General features: G+C 45.6%; 1 protein-coding gene across 1 annotated transcript; it reads left to right on the forward strand.

The window, feature by feature from the left end:
- Positions 1-381: 381 nt before the first annotated feature.
- Positions 382-17,326, forward strand: sh2d4ba (SH2 domain containing 4Ba). Its single transcript, XM_046357823.1, has 8 exons — positions 382-583; positions 805-961; positions 1,209-1,356; positions 7,476-7,614; positions 7,890-8,196; positions 8,732-8,859; positions 10,827-11,047; positions 17,176-17,326. Exons 1-8 carry the CDS (start codon positions 391-393, stop codon positions 17,266-17,268), a joined length of 1,386 nt encoding a protein of 461 aa, XP_046213779.1. The 5' UTR covers positions 382-390; the 3' UTR covers positions 17,269-17,326.
- Positions 17,327-18,511: the final 1,185 nt, after the last annotated feature.

Consider the following 18,511-nt stretch of genomic DNA (forward strand, 5'->3'; position numbering starts at 1 on the left):
CACACACACACACACACACACACACACACACACACACACACACACACACACACACACACACACACACACACACACACACACACGCACCAGAGATCAGGTTTAAACCCCTCGCTTCAAAGCACATGGAGCAGAGGAAGGAAGATGGCACCCGCATTTTGTTCTGATGCTGGATCCAGTATGATGGTGAGAGAACAGGGAAAAGGAACAAGGATCTGAACTCTACAGCCCAGTAGAGTCTCTGAGGACTGTATGAACACATAGATGGAGGGAATGACACTTGTCTTCAATATGAAGTGAACTGATAAAAGGGGTTCATGGCCCCCTAACACTCACCTAACCCCACCTTGGTTAACAGATCTCTTGGGTGTTTGGAAGCTTTGTGTTGCCAAGATGATGCAGCAGATTTTGAGGGACATGTACATCGATCCGGACCTGCTGGCAGAGCTCAACGAGGAGCAGAAGCATATCCTATTCTATAAGATCCGCCAGGAGCAGGTGAGGCGCTGGGATGAGAGGGAGAACCAAGAGAACCAGGAGAACCAGGACCAGGGAAAGAAGGGTGAGTCTGGGTGTACTCTACTGAGTCTTTTTTGACAAGCGGAGTGTAGATTTAGAAATGCTTTTAGCTGTGTCTACATAATTTTTTAATAGGGATGTTTTGTATTGTTACTGGTAAGTTTCGCTAAATAAAATATTCCAAATAAAATGGAGACTGTAGATGTTGTGTTTGGAATGGTTTTATTAGTCACAGACACAGACAGTCAAAGGTGATGCTAACATGCTATCCCCACTGTGCCCGTTCAGGCAGCAGAAGTATCCAGTGGCTGCAGGGCTGCGATGGGGATGTGTGGGTGTGGGTGATGGGCGACGCTCCTGGGGATAAGCCTTATGAGGACATCATCAAGGAGCTGATGGGGGAGAAAGCCAGACGGCAGGCTCAGCAGGAGGCCAAGGAGCTCTGGTGAGTGGGGAAGGATAAACCATTGTAAATGGTAAATGTTATTGAAGCAAGGGAAAATTTGTCAGAGAGATTATACTGTATGAGGGATGAGATGGGTAGATAGGGAGATTTGTGTGTTATAGTGCCAGAACTAGATTTAAACTCTCCAAAGACATATTTGATGCAACCCATGTCAAACTGGGCTTTAGGTAGGTTTCTCACCCCTTCCTTTCACAACAAAGTGTTTTTCAACAACCCTCTTGCTCAGGCGAACCAAAGAGGCTGAGATCGAGGAGAAGTTCCGGGATGCTATGGCGAAGGAGAAGGCCCGTTTTGTGGCAGGGAAGTGGAAAGAAGAAACGGAGGACAGGAAGGCTGCCAAGCAGGAAGAGGAACACATCCAGGAGTCTCTCAAGGTAGGGCAAAGGCTATGTGTGTGTGTGTGTGTGTGTGTGTGTGTGTGTGTGTGTGTGTGTGTGTGTGTGTGTGTGTGTGTGTGTGTGTGTGTGTGTGTGTGTGTGTGTGTGTGTGTGTGTGTGTGTGTGTGTGTGTGTGTGTGTGTGTGTGTGTGTGTGTGTGTGTGTGTGTGTGTGTGTGTGTGTGTGTGTGTAAGTGATGGGGATCTTTGGTTGCAATTTGGAAATGCGAGTCGGATTACTTTTCCCATACAATCCAAGTGATCAATGTCATCTACAGGGATTGTGTTGATGCTCGCCTTCAGGGCATACATTCTTTTTGCTGGACTACCTTGCCAGAACAGTCCCATTAAATATTTCAGCCTTTAAGTTGCATGGTGCAATGCCACAATGCTGTTAGAGAGAGAGGACATCCCCACAGTCCCTGCTCTACAGTAGAGGGAGAAATATGAGAGAGGGGGATCGGACGATCGATACTCAATCTGGGAAGCACACTAGCAGAGGGAGAATCAGCCTTATTAGAGGGATCTGTGGGGCAGGGGTGAAGTATTTTCCAGGGAGTGCACTGCACAGAACAACCCTGTGTGCGTGTGTGTGCGTGTGGGTGGGTGTAGAGATACCGTATATGTATATGAGGATTGATCATGGAAAAGGGTTTGGTATTTATCAAATTTAATAATCTTTATACCTTCAAAGAAGAGGAAATAAGGGGAAGCTAGAATCTGTGGGGGATGGCAACACCACATCTGCACGTTCGATCACTGCTGTACCATAGAGCCCTGTTGGAGCATCAGCAGTCCTGGGTGATGAAGAACCCGGACGACTGAGACCTTCTTAAGAAACTCGTGAAATATTAAAGAGCTTGTTTATCATTGCCCTCTGTTGAGCTCGCCTGAAGGAAAGTGCTGAGTCATTAAACATTTTCCTGTCTGAACCTCTGGGACTAGAATATAAAATATAGAAGACGCTAAAGTCGTATCACTAGACTATGTATAGCAGAGTTAGGTCATTAGTCTTCCACCAATTCAGTTTTCAATTCAGAACCCTGGCTTCCATTATCATGTCTAAAAATACCACTTAACTATCCTGTTTGATTGGTTCATTGTGCTGAAAACCCTGGTTTGAACCCCTGTTGGTTACATTCACAGCAGAGTAGCCTTTGACCTCTTTGAGAAACCCAATCGTGGTATTGAAGCAGAACCCTGTGTGGTCTGAAACTATGAATATGTTCACTGAGGTTCTATACACTGTATGTTCTTTCCAAAGTATCAAACACCAATTATCTCTGCATCACAACTGTCAGACACATCACCACTCTCCAGCAGGAGGAAAAATCCTTTTAGCTAGAACAAAACACAACGGCTAACAACGGTCCCGGTCAAAAGCTGCCTGTTTTCACTCCAGAACTCAATGGCAATTACTCCATGCAACTAATTACAAGGCTTAAGTGGTTCAAATTACCACAATGCCATGTGTTTGTCCCTGGGAATAAATTATTCAGTAAATTATTACCACATCAGTACAGATGGTGAGCTGAATGCTTATGTATGGAATATCATACTGGGCCCGATTTCCCAAAAGCATCTTAAGGCCAAGATCATCATAAGAACCTTTGTATGAGCATCGTTTCATCTCAGAGTCCATCGTTGCTTGTTATTACCGACTGCCTCAGACCACTCATAAAAAAGCATTGTTAGGTGTTTTTTGCCCTTCTGCATCACTTTACACACAAAAGATCTGTGCTTAACATAGAATCAAGATGCTTATTGGTTTCTCTGTGACTGCAGATAACTTCAAAACAAAGTTGCCAATGTCTTTGTAATTTTTACCAACAAACGTGGTTTAAAAATATCCTTCAAATGAAAACCTAGATGACTAAAATATTATTACTATTTACATAGGCATATATATTTAAATAATATTGAAATCAATTTCTTATTCAGTCAATTGAGTTCTATTTTGCTAATTGTAGGTCACAGAAATGTTTGCTTCAGCATACACTATATATACAAAAGTATGTGGACACCTCTTCAAATGTGGATTCAGCTATTTCCGCCATTTCCTTGTCCCATTGTTGACAAGTGTATAAAATCAAGCACACAGTCATGCAATCTCCATAGACAAACATTGTCAGTAGAATGTCCTTACTGAAGAGCTCAACGTGGCACCGTCATATAATGTCACCTTTCTAAAAAGTCAGTTCATCAAATTTCTGCCCTGCTAGAGATGCCCCGATCAACCGTAGGTGCTCTTATTGTGAAGTTGAAACATCTAGGAGCACTCTAGGAGCACCTAGGAGCACTTGCTCAGCCGCAAAGTGGTAGGCCACACAAATCAAGCTCACGGAACAGGACTGCCAGGTGCTTAAGTGTGTTGCGTGTAAAAAATTGTCTGTCCTCAGTTGCAACACTCACTACCAAGTTCCAAACTGCCTCTGGAAGCAACGTCACCTCGAGAACTGTTCGTCAGGAGCTTCATGAAATGGGTTTCCATAACCCAGCACCCGCACACAAGCCTAAGATCATGCGTAATACCAAGCGTCGGCTGGAGTGGTGTAAAGCTCGCCGTCATCGGACTCTGGAGCGTTGGAAACACGTTCTCTGGGGTGATGACTCATGTTTCACCAGCTGGCAGTCCGTCGGAGGAATCTGGGTTTGGCGGATGCCAGAAGAATACGACCTTCCCCAATTTATAGTGCTACCTGTAAAGTTAGGTGGAGGAGGAATAATGGTCTGGGGCTGTTTTTCATGGTTTGGTCTAGGCCCCTTTGTTCCAGTGAAGGGAGATCTTAATATTAACAAGACAAAATACAATGACATTCTAGACAATTCTGTGCTTCCAACTTTGTGGCAACAGTTTGGGGAAGGCCCTTTCCTGTTTCAGCATGACAATGCCCCAGTGTACAAATCAAGGTCCATACAGAAATGGTTTGTCGAGATCGGTGTGGAAGAATTTGACTGGCCTGCACAGAGAATTGACCTCAACCCCATCGAACACTTGTGGGATGAATTGGAAAGCTGACTGGAGCCAGGCCTAATCGCCCAACATCAGTGCCCGATCTCACTAATGCTCTTGTGGCTGAATGGAAGCAAATCCCCACAGCATTGTTCCAACATCTAGTGGAAAGCCTTCCATGAAGAGTAGAGGCTGTTAAAACAGTGAAGGGGTGAACACTCCATATTAATGCCAATAACTTTGGAATTAAATGTTCGACGAGCAGGTGTACACGTATTGTTGCTCATGTAGTGTATTTCATGATGTGTAACAACATGCCATCTGTGATTTTAGTGCATAACGATTAGCCTGGCTAATGCGCGACGTTAAGGACGTAGAGAGGTTGGTGTTAGCAAGACTAGATTCTTATTGTGTAAATAAGGGTCCGGTTTCATTAATACAAAAGTGAAGACAGATCATCTCCTGGAGATACATTATTATCTTTATGGCTGTAAATATCAGAATCAGAGATTATGCTACAGGACACATTTGCTGATTGGAATATGTTCCGAGACTCTGCTGATAATGACGACGAGCTAACCGCCTCCGTCAGCGACTTCGTATGGAAATGCATCCGTGACGTTGTCCCCACAGTGAAGGTTCGCTGCTTCCCCAACCAAAAGCCCTGGATTAACAGAGGTTGACGATAAACTAGAGGACAGGGCTACTGCATACAGGGTCTTGCATACAACCATGAGGCTACAGCCGAGGACAGGAACATGTTTAAGAAGTCCCGCTACAAGGACTATGTAGGAATAAGGTGGGATCATACTACACAGGAAGACCCAGCCGTGATCTGCCCAATGATGCCTCTCTTCCAGACGTACCCAATGCATTTTATGCACGCTTCTACAATAACAACACAGTACCGTGTATGAGGGCCCCCACCAACCCAGAGGACTGTGTGATCTCGCAAGGCCGCGGGCCGGACAGTATTCCAGGGCAGGTTCTCAGAGCATGTGCAGATCATCTGGCAGAAATATTCACAGTAATTTTCAACCTCTCCTTGTCCCAGTCTCTAATCCCCTCATTTTAAAATGACTACCACCCTACTACCACATCTGTAATTATGAAATGCTTTGAAAGGCTAATTATGGCACACATCAACTTCATCATCCCAGACACCCTACACGCACTCCAATTTGCATACCGCTCCAAAAGATCCATAGATGACGCAATCTCAATTGCACTCCACATTGTCCTCACCCACCAATAAGAGGAATACCTATGTGAGAATGCTGTTTAACACCATTGTCCCCTCCAAGCTCATCACCAAAATTAGGACCCTGGGACTGAACACCTCCCTATGCAACTGGATCCTGAACTTCCTGATAGGCCGCCACCAGGTGGTGAAGGTAGGCAACATCATCTCTGTCACACTGATCCTCAACACAGGGGCCCCACAGGGGTGTGTGCTTGGTCCCCTCCTGTACTCCCTGATCACCACAACTGCATGACCGCGCACGACTCCAACACCATCATTAAGATAGCTAGTGACATGACGGTGGTAGACCTGATCACTGGCGACACTGAGCCAGCCTACAGGGATGAGGTCAGTGACCTGGCAGTGCGTTGCCAGTACAACAACCTCCCTCAACGTCAGTAAGACCAAGCTGATAATGGAATACAGGAAACGGGAGGGCGAGCATGCTCCCATCCACATCAACAGGGCTGCGGTGGAGCGGGTTGAGAGTTTCAAGTTATTCGTCCCCAAATCAATAAGGACTTAAAATGGTCTACTCACATGCGCACAGTCGTGAAGAAGGCACGACAGTGCCTCTTCCCCCTCAGGAGGTTGAAAAGTTTTGGCATGGACCCTCAAATCCTCAAAAGGTTCTACAGCTGCACCATTGAGAGCATCTTGACTGGCTGCATCACTTCTTGGTATGGCAACAGCACCGCTCTATCCCTGAGCCATAAGACAGCTAAACAGCTAACAGAATATCTGAGATTAAAAATATGACAGTCTCTTTGCACACTCACAGGGCTCTACACTGCACTCATCCAACACACATATAACATGCACACATGTTTATTCTGACTCTACTCTACGGGGGCGGTCGGTAGCTTAGCGGTTAAGAGTGTTGGGCCAGTAACCTTTGAGCCAGTAACTCGAATCACCGAGCCTGCAAGGTGGAAAAATCTGTTGTTTTGCCCTTGAGCAAGGCAGTTAACACCAACAACAGCAACTGCTCCCCGGGCGCCGATGATGTGGACGTTGATTAAAGCAGCCCCCTGCAGCTCTCTGATTGAGGGGTTGGGTTAAATGCTATTACTCTTTTTATCATATATCCGGATGCCTAGTTACCTTACCCTTATATATATATACTGTATATACACCTCTATCACTCCAGTATCCCTGCACATTGTTAATACGGTATTTGAACTGACCCTGTACATAGCTTCTTACTTGCTTATAATAGGCTTCTTAGCCTACCTTACAATAGGCTTAATGTACAAAATCTTAGATTTGGCCCATAATTCCGCACATTTTGTTACATACCCTGAAATGGATTGTAGTCTACACTTAGCTAAATAGAACTCAATATGATTGAAATATGGACTATGTAGCCTGCTGTATTTAACTTTTGTTTCAGTCATCTCAGTGTTCATTTGAAGCATAATTTATTCATTCGCTTATTTCTAACAATTGCAAAGACATTGGCAACTTTCTATTTGTAGTCAACTTGGTTGAACCTAACGACTCACCTACTGGTGTAAGAGTGGTCTGAGGCAGTCGGTAAATAACGAGTGTTTTCAAGTGCAACTTTAGTAATGGTTTTGGGAAACAGCTTACAGATTTAACAATTCTCCTACGAAGGTTCTTACGCTTATCTTCGTCTTCAGCGGGCTCAGGACAATTATTACTGATGTGTCTTATTACAAAATGATATGCAAATAACTCTGCTGTGTGTGTGTGTGTGTGTGTGTGTGTGTGTGTGTGTGTGTGTGTGTGTGTGTGTGTGTGTGTGTGTGTGTGTGTGTGTGTGTGTGTGTGTGTGTGTGTGTGTGTGTGTGTGTGTGTGTGTGTGTGTGTGTGTGTGTGTGTGTGTGTGTGTGTGGATGTGTGGTGTACGCCCGCCAGTCTTTTGTTTCCCATTCCTCACACATTTCTTCTCCGACAGAAACGAGAGGAGGAGGAGAGACAGCAAGGTGAGGAGGAGATAAAACGTGCAGAGGAGAAGAGAGCGAGGGAGCTGTATATCTCCCTAGAGCAGGAACAGAGAAGGAGTGAGAAGGATGACAAGGAATGGGAGGAGCAACGTAAGTCAAGTCTTCCCTGCCTTTTCTGTCTACAACTGTTTTCCTTTCCAGTGATCACCTCCTTCAATTCTACACCCCTCATTTTTACTCCTTTTACATGATAATCTTGTATTCACCTGTCCCTCCCTAAATATCAACTCCAAAACTTCTGTTGTTTATTCTCAACTTGTACAGTTAAGCTCTCTCGTGGAACTACAGCACACACCTGAGAATGAAAGTCCAATGCAGTCACTTCCTTTTCAAATCCTCTCTCTTCTCCATTTCGCCCCGTCCAGTGCGGCGCTCTAAGATGGCTGACCAGGAGATGCAGAGAAAAGCAAGGCGGGCACGGGATGAGTACAAGCGCCAGTCCCTGCGGGCTATAGAGAAGGGCCGTGTGGCAGGGCTCAGTGGGCTGTTCCAGCAGGGCCCAGTGGTGGGGAACGGACCAACAGCAGCCCCCTTCAGGAGATACAGCAACGTGCTAGAGTCCTCCTCCTCCACCACCCACCGCCCCGGCCTCCAGCCTGCTACTCCTCCACTATACCGCCGTAGACAGAGCCAAAGGCACAGCACCATTGTTGCACAGCCACTGATGGACAGGTACAGATATAGCGCTAGCCTACTACTCATGAATGCGTATAAGGATCGTTATAAACTGGGTTGTTTGAGCCCTGAATGCTGATTGGCTGCTCTAATTGCATTGATAACCAGTTTATAATAGCAATAAGGCACCTCGGGGGTTTGTGGTGTATGGCCAATATACCACGGCTAATACACCACACCTACTACTCATGAATATGTATAGGGATAGATATAGCATAATTACTATGCAAGAACCAATCAATATACAGATCAGATGCATGTGTTAAAGTAGAAAAATGTATATGTATATGTATATATAAATGTATATAAGATATAAAATACTGTATATTGAGTGATACACAGAAGCAGACCCGATAGGCCCGCCATGCTTTTTTTGTGCCTGGAACTCATCTAAAGCATTATGCACCTTTATCATGGCAGCATTAAAAAGCTTAGGGCAAAAATGTGCTATAATATGTCTTAAATGCTTATTATGGTATATGATGTGTTTATGTCTTGCTTCCCTTCTCTTTTTTCTCTCTGTCTTCTCCAGTCCTGCCTGGGTGAGAGCCCCCCGGCCCAGCTCCAGAGAGTGTGTTTTGCTGTGGTTCAAAGAAGAGCAGACGCCCAAACAGGCTGGCTATGAGCGCAACAGCACCACCATCGCCCCCTGGTTCCACGGTCAGTGCTGAGTTGTTATCTTGATCAATCGTGGATCCCTCCATGCTTCCCCTCTTGCACCAATCTACTTTTCTTCACTACCACTGCCACATGCAAACTATCTAACTAAAAAGTCTTCTCAGGAATTGAGCATTGAAGGGAAGTTTTAGTATGTTCGTGCATGCTAGGGTGTTTTAGTATGTTCGTGCATGCTAGGGTGTTTTAGTATGTTCGTGCATGCTAGGGTGTTTTAGTATGTTTGTGCATGCTAGGGTGTTTTAGTATGTTCGTGCATGCTAGGGTGTTTTAGTATGTTCGTGCATGCTAGGGTGTTTTAGTATGTTCGTGCATGCTAGGGTGTTTTAGTATGTTCGTGCATGCTAGGGTGTTTTAGTATGTTCGTGCATGCTAGGGTGTTTTAGTATGTTCGTGCATGCTAGGGTGTTTTAGTATGTTCGTGCATGCTAGGGTGTGTGGCTGGAGGGATGAGGCTCTTCAATAATAAATAGGCCACCCTAGACTAATTACTGGCGAGTGGCCCTGAGCCCTAAGTCTCTCCATAATAGGTCACAGTGTGTAGCTCCTGGTTAAGTGACAAAAGCCCAGATGAATGGGCCTATGAGTGGCACACTCCACTGGAAAGAGGGGTGCAACATGCACTTCATGCTATCATGCAGAGACAGGGTATCAGGCATCTAAACAATGTGAGCACACCCAAACCCACTCTTTATATTGAAAAGATGCCAGTTTAATACCGTTTTCCCAAATCATGCATTCAGGCAACTGTCATCATCTCTCTGTCACTGAGAATACTTTTGTCAGTAACAACGTTACACAACATTAAAAGAAAATATTTACACATTTTAAAAGTTTAGTATTTCTGCATCTCCGAGCAAGGTTCTATCGATTCCCGGGGTCAACTATGTTTTCATGTGTATCTGAACTCTTTCCATTTACGCAGGCAGACATACAGCCGGTATGACGTGTCATTGTGAAAAGTTGCTCTCACTACACGGGAAGTTAATAGGAAGTGTACTTTTAGATTGCGAAAACGTCTATCATACAGGTCAGATTTCAATACTGTCTGATGTCATAACGTGGGAGATCTTGTCTCGAATGAGCCATTGATCATATAATTGCAATATTCCTAACTTGAGAAATTAATGAATCAATGAGCCCAATAAGTCTATGACAACAAAATCATAAACAGTGTAGGGCTGGCTAATAAGTCCTTAGTTTTAGGTTTATGCTCAAGTAAACAATTTGGCTAATCTATACTTCCATATTTCCAAATCCTATTCTTGAAGATCAAGGATAACATTTATTGGAGTGACTGGAATTCTGATCAACTTTGGTTTTAAATGTAAATACATAATTTAATCGTATTATATGCAGTAGAAAGCGATGGGTTGAAAGAAGCCTACATTACCAAGCCATAAAGTAAATTTAACATCCATATATGGCCAGCTATGTAAAGTTCAACATTGATTTATCCTGCAATAGATGTCATTCAATTGGTAACATACATGTTTGTCTTCTACTAATGCCTCAAATGGGAAGTAATCTAAAAGTAACAATGTAATCAGATTACGTTATTGAGTTTGGGTAAACCAAAAGTTACGTTACTGATTTTTAAAAATTGACAGGTAACTAGTAACTAACGGATTACATTTAGACCATAACCTACCCAACCCTGATTATAGGAATGTGTAGTTTCAGGTGGATTTTTCCTTTAATCATTTAGGGCAAAATTCAAGAATATTGTGCAAGGACCTTGGGCTTCTCTTTGCTTTGGATTTAACTACTGTCAGACTCTCCCTCCTCCTCAGATCTAATTTAACTACTGTCAGACTCTCCCTCCTCCTCAGATCTAATTTAACTACTGTCAGACTCTCCCTCCTCCTCAGATCTAATTTAACTACTGGCAGACTCTCCCTCCTCCTGACCTAAGGTCTGATTTAACCACTCAGACCCGCTCCCCTCCCCAGGTCTGATTTCCAGACAGGAGTCAGAGACCCTGCTGATGAACACAGCAGAGGGCTCCTTCCTGGTGAGGGTGAGTGACAGGATCTGGGGATACACGCTGTCCTATCGCACGGCCGACGGCTTCAAACACTTCCTGATCGACGCATCAGGAGACTACTACAGCTTCCTGGGTGTGGACCAGAACCGCCACGCCACCTTGGCTGACCTTATCGATTTCCACAAGGTGGGCAGGCAGGTTACAGTATGTACAGGGTTTCACACAGTGAACTGCAAGGGTTGGGTCAGACACTTAGCATGCTATATACATCAGTAATGTCAGTGTCAGCATTGAGACTCCATGTGGAAATCAGATTAAATGGTTACTTAGTAACTCAACATCAAAGTGACAGCCAGCAAACATCTGGGAGTAAGTCTAATCAAATGCTCCATGATATACATCCGTGATCTTTTCATATCACATCAACTATTTTAGCAACCAATCACAAGCACGGCTGAACTGCGTTATCTTCAATAACACTGACTTACTTACCATGGAAACATATTCTCAGATGCGGAGGCTGACAGAACTGAATGTGTGAACTGTTTATCTGTGACATTAGTTATATGCTAATGTGAAAATGGTGCACGTTGGTCTTCAGGAATTTGCATGTCTCTTTGGCATTACACACACATAGAGTATAACATGGAGTGTTATATACTGATCAGATAGAACATACTGACCAACAGTTTGAATATGATTCACCACAGATCATCACATTGAATCTGTAAAAATGGGACATTAAACCATTCTGTTACTATATACAGTGCATTCGGAAGGTATTCAGACCCCTTGACCTTTTCCACATTTTGTTACGTTACAGCCTTATTCTAAAATTGATTAAATTGTTTCCCCCCTCAATCTACACACAATACCCCATAATAACAAAGCAAAAAGAGGTTTAGCAAATTTACAAAGAAATCTAAAAACTGAAATATTACTGAAGTATTCAGACCCCATAGTCAGTACTTTGTTTACACACCTTTGGCAGCAATTACCTCCCTGACAAAGGCCCTTCTCCCCCGATTGCTTAGTTTGGCCAGCCAGCTCTAGGAAGAGTCTTGGTGATTCCAAACTTCTTCCATTTTAGAATGATGGAGGCCCTTGTGTTCTTGGGGACCTTCAATGCTGCAGACATGTTTTGGTACCCTTCTCCAGATCTGTGTCTCAACACAATCCTGTCTTGGTGCTCCACAGACAATTCCTTCGACCACATGGCTTGACTTTTGCTCTGACATGCACTGTCAACTGTGGGACCTTATATTAGACAGTTGTGTGCCTTTCCAAAACCATGTCCTATCAATTGAATTTACCACAGGTGGATTCCAATCATGTTGTAGAAACCTCTTGTGGAGCACAGCAGGTCAGCCACCAGGGGGAGACTCATCGAGGCCTGGTAACAGACGGAGTATACATCACGAGGCGATGTCTCCATCTGCTGGACATGCCAGGTCTCGATGGGCTCTCCCGCCAGGACTAATTGGGGCTTGGTGAGTAATCAAGGGCTGATTGCTCACCAGCTGTACAAGTCCCATAAAGCTGCCAGAAGGGCAGCACACAGGGGAGCGACTGGGAGAGGAAAGGACTCCCGTATAGTTGGGGACGGCACCAGAGGTAACAGGAGGGAGTTCAGTTTTTGATCCCCACAGGATACAGCAAGACCCGGAGCCCAGAAGACAGTATCCCGGAAAGGGTTTCTTGGGGGATACCTATTCTTTTCTTTGGACTTTTATTTTAATAAACACCTTTGAAACTGAGCTAATCCTACTCTGCCCGTGTCTGATCTGTGTAAACCTTTTGACCCAACCCCCTGGTCTGCCACACGTGGTGGAGAATGTGGGCATTCTGATAATGTGGTCAGATCAGGGTTGACCTTTATGCAGCATCGGCATGGACAAGTTGATAGCTCAGTTCATCCGGGCCCAACAAGCCCAGCAGCTACAGCAGCTACAAAAAGTCCACCTCATTGAGGAAAACAGGAAGCTACAAGGAGGAGCTAACAGAAGATGTAAAAAAAAGACATCAAAACCTACCTCTGTACGTTTGAATGGACAGCACTATGGGAAGGATGGCCAAGGCAGAAGTGGACCAGTCTGCTGGCCCCGTTCCTCTCTGGGAATGCCCAAAAGGCGTATTGGGACCTGAACGATGAACAGGCGGCTAACTACAACGGACTCAAACAGGAGATACAGGAGATACTTGGGTACAGCCTGGCCCACAGCCTGGCCCATCGGGCTCAACTACTCACGAATGGAGGTTCATAGCCGACACATCCCCCCGAGCCCAGATGAGCGACCCACTGCGCGTCACCAGCCTAACCGACGTATCCACCCTCTCCGTCCTAGACAAAGTGTTCCTGGATCGCTTCCTCCGGGCACTACCCCACGACATGAAGAGGGCAGCGAGTCTAGGTGCACCCCAGACCTTGGAGGGCCTCCTGGAAGCAGTGGAGATACATCAGAACACTCCGGCCCAGCTGAGTGGGAGCCAGGCCGAGTCAGCGACCCGTTCGGGGAGTCGGAAAGACAGCCTCAATGCTGTGTACCCTGAACCGACAGTCAGCAGGGCCAAGGGACCGCAAACCCGTGGAGTGAAGGCTGGGATAGGGTCGACCCGCCACCGATGACCCCAGGTAGTTGGAGACCAAAGGAGGTGTTTTGAGTGTGGCGTCCGGGGGCACACTGCCTGGAATTACCCGACTCGAGAGGAGTCGATGCCATCAGCAAGCCACGGAGGCAAGGTGGGTCACGCAGGGAACTACGTCACCTCCTGTTGGGCACACCACGAATCAACTGCACCCATGGTCCCAGTGAAGGTTGACGGACACGACAACTACGGATGTATGGTTACCCTCATAACCACGAGCCTGCTGGACCAGGATACCAAACATGGTAGGGAGATGTCCATTTCCTGGGTTCAAGGGGACACAAAGCGGTATCCAACCGTATCGTGACATCGTGATGCCACAAGGGAACTGCCAGATGATGGTGGGTGCAGTACCAGAGTTGCCGATACCTCTCCTAGTGGGACGAGATTGTCCTCTGTTCGTGGCCCTGTAGGGGCACGAGCTGAGGAAGAAGGTACGAGCCGTCCAAGGACGAGAGTGAGGACCACCCATCACCTGTGCAGCCCTGAAGCAAATGGTTAATCAACCTGTATCTACGGGTCCAGAGTTGGAGGGGGGGCTGGAACCCGACCCCCCTGGGGAACCACGGGAGGAAGAGCCCAGCCTCCTCCTCCTCGAGGGGCCAGTCAAGATACCCCTTGGGGGCCAACTGAGGCGACAATTCGGCACGGCCCAGTGGGAGGATCCTAACTTGAAAGCCGCCGCAGTCCAAATGATAGCAGTGGATGGACAGCTACTTCCAGGGGTGAGTGACTGGTGATACCCCCATTTCCAAATCAAGAATAACCTTTTGTATCAGGTGTCGCGCCAACAGGGGGAACTTCGAGAGGTATTGTTGCTGCCCCAACGGTACGTGGGAACGTGGGAACCGGTACGTGGGAACCGTTCTTCTTGGCCCACACCCACCTGTTGGGGGCGCACCTGGGAATGGAGAAGACCTGGGAACGGATTGCCGCCCGGTTCCACTGGCCCGGGATGAGGAAGATTACTGTTGCAGCTGCCCGGAGTGTCAAATGACTGCCCCAAAGGCACACTTCCGAAACCCACTGGTCCCCCTACATAGTGGGACCCCTGGTAAAAACAGCATGAGGACACCAGTACATCCTGGTAATAGTGGACTATGCCACCCGGTATCCCATTCCCCTACGGGCGGAGGTATCCAAGGCAATCACCCTGGAGCTGTTCCACCTCCTTAGCCGTGTGGGAATCCCAAACGAGATCCTGACAGACCAAGGTACTGAGTTCATGTCCCGCCTAATGAAAGATTTGTGTGCTCTCCTGCAGATCAAGCCGATCCGGACCTCTGTCTTCCACCCGCAGACGGAGGGGCTCGTCGAGCAGTTCAATAAAATGCTCAAACAAATGCTGCGGAAGGTCATCAAGCAGGATCTAATTTTCCATTCATAATGCGTAGTAATGATGCAATTTCAATTCAAGGTGTTTAATGCAGGCCTGAGCCACTTAAATGAAGGCCAGAACCATATATCTAGTTGTCCCTGTACGGCAGATAGATGGCAGTATAGCGCAGCTGTTGAACAGAAAGGCCGAAATAGAACGAAACTGCTCAGCTTCAGCGACCGACACATATCAGTTTGCTACTAGCTAATTTTGCAGTCTGGTCGACATGGATCTATTATATGTTAAAACAAAACAAAACAAAAAAAACATCTGACAATGAAAATGTGGGGGAAGAGCTGGAGAACATTGTGACCACTATGAACGAACCACCAGAGAATCAGGAAGATGGCGGCGGGGAAATGCAGCTAGCTAACGTGGCTCTAAGAAAAGGATATACGGTCGATTCAAGAATAACAGAGAAAGTTCCAAAAGAAATGGACAGACAAGTATTTTTGTACTGCATAATGGGACTAGCCCACTTTGTCTTATTTGCCAGAAGGCAGTCAATTGTTTTAAACGAGCAAATTTAGAGCCACATTTTCAGTCACACCATGCCCCCTTTGACAAAACATATCCGCCACAAAGCAACCACAGAAACAACAAAATAGCGCAAGGACAGCTCAAGGGACAACAACAAATTATGGACAGTTCTTGCGCTGTTGCAGAGGCAACATGAGATTGCATGGATACTCGCAAGAAACAGGACCTTCACAGACTCAGAGATTTTCAAATGTTTTTTGGCTCGCAGCCGAAATATTGTATGCTGATTTTACAAACAAGGAAGCTATTTTAAAGCACATTAAGGGACTGCAACTCTCAGACTCGACCATAACAAGACGCATAAAAGACATCAGCAAGCAATTGATGACTGACATCCGTGGTGCTGTGTTTTAGTATTGCGCTTGACGAAAGCGCTGATGTATGTGTTTAGGTCCGTTTCCCTCAAAAGGAGTCGTTGGGATAGGAACTTTTATGTTTACTGCCCTTCAAGGCAAACACGAGGAGAGGATATTCTGGAAGCCCTTGTTACATTTGTTGCTGATAATAATATTGACTGGTCAAATCGGGCATATGTGTGCACAGACAGTGCCCCAAACATGTTAGGGAATGAGAAGGGACTCAGGCCTGATGAGAAAGAGAGAGGATGTTCCCGAATTTGTTACGTTTCATTGTATCATTCATCAGGAAGCACTTGTGGCTAAACTCAAAGACTGAGACTTACAGAATGTGATGCAGCAAGTCGTACTCGTGGTGAATATTATTATTGCGAGGGTACTGAATCACCTGCAATTCTGCGAGTTGCTGGAGGAATACCAGACAGAATATGGTGACTTGATATTTCACAATGAGGTGAGATGGCTGTCTCGTGGCAGAGTTTTGAAAAGAGGAGGCAGAGCTGGATGATCTACGGTGAATCTCCAGCTCCAAGGGAAAGCTAAAACTCCGGGCAAAATGCTGCATGTGGTCACAAAATTTCAAAATAAAATCACCACACTGTTCATACCTGACAGACAGTTTGTTAATTTCCCCAAACTCAGCAGTCACCACATCCAACCCAGACGTACTGCAACATTTTAGCTATGATGCATTTGTGCGTGTGTTGGAGGAGTTTGAGTCAAGATTCAAGGATATAATGGAGTGCAAGGAGTTTTTCCAACATCATTGAGAACTCCTTTCATGTGCCAATGTCATCTCTGACCCCAGTCATCACAGCCCTCTGTCCTGACAGTGCTGGAATACAGTGAGAAAGTGGAGCTGCAGGCAAATGACACATTGCAAGGTGAATTAAGATCAGGTGTTACCCATTTCTGGAGCCTTGTGTCAGACACAGTATCCACTTCTGAAGCAGTGTGTGCAAAAGGTGACATTTTATGTCAGCACTTATTCATGTGAATCAACATTTTTAACATTGAATATTGTGAAACAAAAACAGAGAAACAGTTTGCACACCTGGATTGCCTCACAAGGATAGCAACTACAGACTATACATTTAGAATGAATTCAGTCATGGGGCAGAAGGAACATTTTCGCTTATCCAACTAATGAGATAACCCTTAATATGGGTCTTATACATGTGATGTAGCCTATGTGATGTGCTGTACATCAAATCAATTGCAAGTGCTCTATTGGTCTGAATTTGCTCTCAATTGATGATAATGGAAGAAAAAGTACAACAAATTAAATATCTGTGCGGCCCTCTGAATGATTGTCTCAACCCAAAGTGGCCGCCTTACAAAAAAGTAGTAACACTGCTGTAGGGTTTGTTCTGATGATGTCTGTCTGTCTCTAGGAGGAGGTGATCACCACATCAGGAGGAGAGCTTCTGCAGGAGGCATGTAAACGTACAGTCTCAGCCACGGACTATGGGGGGCTCTTCCAATGACCCCCACCACCACACCCTGGCAGGTCACTATGAACCCCTTTCTGCTCCCTACAATGTTACTTTGACCTCCCCCACCTGGATTCCCACCGAGTGAGCCGTCTTTCTCCAGGCATGGCGCCATGTCTTCAGACTCTAACCGTTCCACAGGACTGTCTACAGACATCCGTTCACCCAGTAGCATGCGCCTCGCCACTAGGTGTTGCAGTGGGGAATTATTGGTAAACAAATTGCTGCTACAAGCTGTTTGGAAACTGGAAACTGTCTAACACGAGAGAAGAGTGAGCCATTGGGATATACATTGTTTCTAACTGAGAAGTTACACAAATGTTGAGCAACAGTGCAATTCAGGACAAGATCAAGCTCTTAGGGAAAGAGCAGACTTGTGTACGCGGGTAAGCAGACAGAAACCCAGACACCAGAGGCAACAAGGAACAGAGGTGGATTGTTCAAAGTGTCTTGCATCTGTCAAACACTCCTATTGACACTATTTCTTGTTGAAGACAAAGATTCTCACTTTGTACTTATGCAAACTTATGATAAGAGAGAAAGAGCTACTTCCCCACTTGAGACACAAAACACATTCAGATTAAACAAAGGTTGTCTCAGATGTTATGCTTTTAGGGAGTACTAAAGCTTCAAAGTGGAGTCATAGAGGACTTGTTTTTAAGCACTCATTCCTATTGGGAATCTGTTGTCATCCTGATTGGGCTTTGTTCCTGGGCAATACTGCAGTTGAAGGAGAAAATTTGCATAGAAATCACTGACATAGAAATTACATATACCGAATGAATGCACATCCTCCTCCCAGTTAAAGGTACTATAAGGAGGAAGTATTCATAATTCCTTGAGGTCCACCCATCTTTAAAATGAATGGAGCAACTGCCCTCCTGTTCATGATACAAGACTAGTGCTGTCGAAGCACTGACAGCTTTTTCCATGCAAGTGATAGCCTCACTGGACCCGAGTGGGTAACCAGAGCTCTTCTTTTCCAACGGCCAGAATCATTCAGCAGTTAGAACAGCCTATACTAAACAGCACTATGCTAATGCCGCCACCCCCCAGTTAACATAATCAACACACACTCCCACCCACCCCGCAAACACACAGTCAATTATAAGCTCAGGTTTCCACAACACTGGGACGCAGCATTTTCCTGGCTAGTATAGATAGGCTGCTGTAGTAACGCAGCAGGAGAGATTGTGTGGCAGGCAGCCTTTGTCCAGCTTTAGGTGTCAGTTTCTCA

This window comes from Oncorhynchus gorbuscha, linkage group LG08, assembly GCF_021184085.1.
Source record: "Oncorhynchus gorbuscha isolate QuinsamMale2020 ecotype Even-year linkage group LG08, OgorEven_v1.0, whole genome shotgun sequence".
In the NCBI taxonomy this organism is placed as follows: Eukaryota; Metazoa; Chordata; class Actinopteri; order Salmoniformes; family Salmonidae; genus Oncorhynchus; species Oncorhynchus gorbuscha.